Genomic DNA, 4669 nt, shown 5'->3' on the forward strand with positions numbered 1-4669 from the left:
CAAGGGGAAGACGGTATTGCCTAGATGTGTTTGTTAGGAAATGCTTTGGGAGTGCTTAAGTTTCCACAGAAGTTTTTATACTGGTAAATAAATTCCTTCTAAGATAATATTGAAATTCTTTCCCTACCTCTTGATAGTAAAGGTAGAAAAATAGACTGCACCTTAGAAGCGTGCAAATTGAGACCTTATTTAAATACAGAAATAAAAACTTATTAGAAAGCTCTCTCTGGTCTACTGAACTGAATCCTTTGTCTTCCTTCTCTAGCTACTATGCAGGTTAAAATTAAAGGGCAGCAAGGGAAGTCAGTACAAAGTGAGTGGTCTTAGATGTTGTGAATGTCACAACGTTACCAGTTTATCCTACAGTTTTCTCTTTGTGCTTTAGGTACAAACACTGTTTAACAGTGATTTTGGAGAAGTTTTCAATATCCAATCTCCCAGTGAGGATGAAAGAAAACATTTTTTTGAGGACTTGATCTTGAATCAAGCTGCTAAACCTCCCGCTTCGAGAAGGAAAGCAGGTGAGGATATTCTACATCTGAAACTTTCCTAACTGCAAGTTACTAGCTGTTCAGTATTTGCTTGGGTGGCAGTTTCTATCAGTACTTATTGCACGTGCTTGTATTTGAGTACCTGACATTGGCTAAAATTTTCTGATTAATTGAAGCTGGGCAGACATTGGAAGTATTGCCTGTAGCACCACCACCTGAACCTCGACCTCTGACAGAGGAAGAAATGAAGTGTCTGGAGGAGCAGGAGAAAAATACCTTGCGTGAACTTCGAATTTTCTTGAGGGATGTTACTCACAGACTTGCTGTCGACAGACGTTTCAAGGCCTTCACAAAGCCTGTTGACCCAGAGGAGGTAAAGTGATGTTGATCTATAATGCCATTTCATCTATGTGTGCGTGTAATTTCTCAGTGTTTGTGAGCTCTGTATAGGAAGGTTTCTCCTTGTTTTAAGGACTGTACTCTTAGTGATATTGCAAGAAGCAAGAAGAGCTTTTACTTTTGCTGATTTCCTTAGGCTCTCACCTGTCTGTTGTTTGAATATTCAGTCAAAGCTTTGTTTCTGTTCTAAAACATCAGATCAAAAGCCAACACAGTTTGCTTTTCAAAAGATTTTTGATAAGACACACCATAGCACTGGAAAATATGAGGCATCTTTCTTTATAATGACAAATGTCGTTTATGGGTGTATTTTAATAAGGCCTAGAGCACTTTTGTGGACTGCCCATTGTTTCTGTGGGAACAGGAGTAGAAGCAGCAGTTTGTAAAATAGTTTTGAGATTCTGTTCTCTGTTTCATCTGGGAATACTCAGTATGAGATCATCTGTAAGTGTTGTGTGGTTTCTTCTTTCTCCCATGTACTTCTTAGGTCCCCTTATCTCCTTTAGTGACTGCATAAGTCTAAATCAGGGGTGTATCATTACAAGTCACCTGTAGTTTTCATAGAGCTGCGTACCAGCAAAGTCCTGTTCCCTTAGGGATCTGCTGACTTTTCCCCTCCGTTCCTGAGGTGTGAATAATCTAAACAAATATATATGTCCTCATCTCAACTAGTCATTAGGCTCCTCTTACAGTCTGAGTAAAACAGTCTGCACCTCTGAGTCCAGTCATCTCATTCTGAAGTAGATGCCAGCATTGACATTCATTCAGGTGCAATTCATGCAGCCTTTTTCTCACTGCCAACAACAAAGAGAATGCTGGGTGACTTCCCCAGATTTCTTTGTTGTGATTTTTCTGAGACAAAGTGAAACGAATCTGTTTTGTACTCTCTGTGTGCTTCTGACCTCCCTGTTTCTTTTTCTTTATTCCATTTCCAACAAGTTATAAAGAGCCCTTCCATTTCCCAACAGTTTGCTAGTTAATTTCAGTATCTCCTGATGTCACAAATGTTCAGGGCTTTTAAGAAGTCATTTAGTTGAAGTTTTAAAAATGAAGAATTTTGGTAGATGATGTGCGAGTCCAATAAACCCTCTGAACGTTTCTGTTCCATCTGTAGGTGCCTGACTATGACACAGTTATTAAGCATCCAATGGATCTTTCAACGGTTTTATCTAAGATTGATTTGCACCAGTACCTAACTGCAGGAGATTTCCTGGAAGATATTGATCTCATCTGTAGTAATGCCTTAGAATATAACCCGGATAAAGACCCTGCAGGTGAGTTAGCACTTTTGATCCTTGTACAATGCATAGATGGATCAATGGTGTGCGTAGGCGATAGACTGCATCAGATCCTTTTTAACATCCATGGACAGCATTGCTTGTCAGATTGTAGATTTTGTGGCACTTAACTGCTTGGATGTGGAATGTAAGTGTTAATGTAAATAAAAGTATTCCCTGAGATATCCTTTTTCAGAAACTACCAATGCAGAGCAGCTTTTTTCTCTGTGATCAAGAGTTTCACTGCCTAAGTTCTGCCTGTAAAATTTCAGATCGTCTCATTAGGCACAGAGCTTGTAGTTTGAAAGACACTGCATATTCCATTGTGAAGGAAGAGATAGATGAAGATTTAGAACAGCGTTGTGAAGAAATTAAAGAATCTCGTAAGAAAAGAGGTATGTGTTTGAAGGGTCAGGATTTTAAGACTCGTCTCTGTATTTGTAACTGAAAATGCAAGACAGACTTCTTTGCTTTCTGTGCTTTATCGCAAGGTTGCAGCTCTTCAGAATATGCTCCAGATTTCTACACAGTGATGGCAAAGGAAAACTCTGCTCCTGGATGTAAGAAAACAGATGCCGAGTGCAGTGACAAAACAAAGATGACAGTGACACCTGTAGATGCCAGTACACCTGTCTCCAAGGGCAAGTTGCAATTTATTCAGACTTTCTGGGTGAACTTACCAATGTCACTGATACTATCTCCTGTGTTATTGTGACATAAAGAGTCAGGCATCAGAGAAACCTGTCACGCCCGTGGTTTTATGTTTTTGAATTTACTTCAAAAAGTGAGATAAATCCAGAGGTCATCCATCAGTACGGTTATGAATTAAAGTTCAAATAAAAAGTTGGCCTACCGGTACCAAACACTGGTCTTGATGACTTAACTGACGTTGAGAGGCTCCCAAATTGCTAATTCTTGGTATCATGGTTTCTGAATACTCAGTTAGTTTTCAATGATGCAAAAGAGCATCTTCCTTCTCTCCTCCCTTCTGTCCCCAGAATGCTAAAATACTTGCTACCCCTTTACTGTTATTTCCAACTGAAGGGTGAAAGTGAAGAAAAAGTGAGGAGCTATAAAAATAGAGATGGAAAGGGAACAGTCATTATTTCTTCCTGCTCCTTTGAGTAGGGCATGAAGAGACTTTGGCTTCTTTCCATCGGAACACATGACATGTTGTAAAGATTCCTGGTCTCAGGAGTGAGTGGGAATCTTGCCACCGAGTTCACTCACATTTTGTGCAATCTTACGTAAATACGAAGCACGGTGGGCTTTTCTGTTGGGCAAAACCACAAAGTTTGTTTGTAACAAGGTTAACAGAACCAGAAAGCATATGGCGTGTCAGTCTTTACAGGCTGGTTTTTTTCTCCTTTGAATGTTGCCTTAAAGTTGTCTCTTTAATTAAACTCTTCTTAATATGTATTTAGCTTTCAAAGACTGGAGTGTGATAGCAACTTTAAAGGCTGTGTGGCTGTTTGTCTGTGTTGTTCATGTCGTAAGATGAAGTGTCTTACCTTGCTTTTTAGAAATAATTCCTATTGAAGGGAAGAGTTGTCTGCCTGTAACATCTTGAAGATGATGATTTTGCGAATGAAATGAAGCAGTTGACTTTTAATGGGGTTGGTTCACTATTAAAGATTGAACTTTTTTCTGAACGTAGGGAGTGTGTGCTTCAATTCCTTTGATTGGTTTCCTTGTAAGTCAAGCAAAATGAAGATGATGGATTTTGAAAGAGTTATTTTCGTAATCTTTTGGTTTGCTTTTTCTACTGTTTCTTTGTAGAGGTGTCAAAAAGAAAACACAAAAAAACCGATTCCTCTTTTCCCATTGCAAAGAGAAGAAGGTCTTTTCAATTCAGTGAAGAGAATACAATTCCCAAAGATGACCCAAATGAGAGGGACGGAGAAGATTTTCTGGCAAGCTATATTTCTAACATGGATCAGACTGAATTTGAACGCTCACAGGCTTCTACTTGGGAAGAAAGTGAAACCATTCTTCAGGAACGGCAGAGAAACAGCAATGAAAATAAAGCTGGATCAGAAAAGGAGAGAGGGGGGGGGGCTTTTTGATATGGATACATCTGCTGGTGAAAAGGAGAGTGTCGGGCTGCCTGGACACTCAGACCTGAGAAGGGAAAGTGGTGTTTGCCAAAAACCAGACTCCTCTGAAAAGCAAGAGGCAAATGGTAAGTGAAATGTCCAACAGAACATTTAGTTCCGCATTCCATCTAAGGAGGATTGTATTATTTATTATTAGCCTTTGAATTCATTCTATTATTTGTGTTACATCTCCAGAGAATCAGCAGTTTCTTCAATAGCAATGTTGCCCATGTAATGATGTAAGCCAAGCTCAAGTTTTTCTGTAGCTGCTCTTTTTTTCCTAAGATCTGTCTTTCTAATGTTACCTAACTGAAAAACAGCATTTGTTGACATTCTTTTGTTGTACGAGGAACTTTCCAGTAATGAGCAGTGTCAGATTAAAAAAATGCACTTGAAGCTGTGTGGA

At 39.2% G+C, this 4669-nt stretch overlaps 1 protein-coding gene across 1 annotated transcript; it reads left to right on the forward strand.

Moving 5' to 3' along the window:
- Positions 1-385: 385 nt before the first annotated feature.
- LOC122190680 (ATPase family AAA domain-containing protein 2-like) lies at positions 386-4233 on the forward strand (the record flags this gene model as incomplete). The annotated part of the gene is made up of 6 exons (XM_042890765.1): positions 386-521; positions 668-864; positions 2005-2164; positions 2440-2562; positions 2659-2808; positions 3947-4233. Coding segments are annotated over 6 exons (1053 nt in total), but the record flags the coding sequence as incomplete, so codon positions are not given.
- Between the last annotated feature and the right edge of the window lie 436 nt (positions 4234-4669).

This window comes from Lagopus leucura, unplaced genomic scaffold (genome assembly GCF_019238085.1).
Source record: "Lagopus leucura isolate 7727_CA_CO unplaced genomic scaffold, USGS_WTPT01 35213-0_obj-0_obj, whole genome shotgun sequence".
Taxonomy (NCBI): Eukaryota; Metazoa; Chordata; class Aves; order Galliformes; family Phasianidae; genus Lagopus; species Lagopus leucura.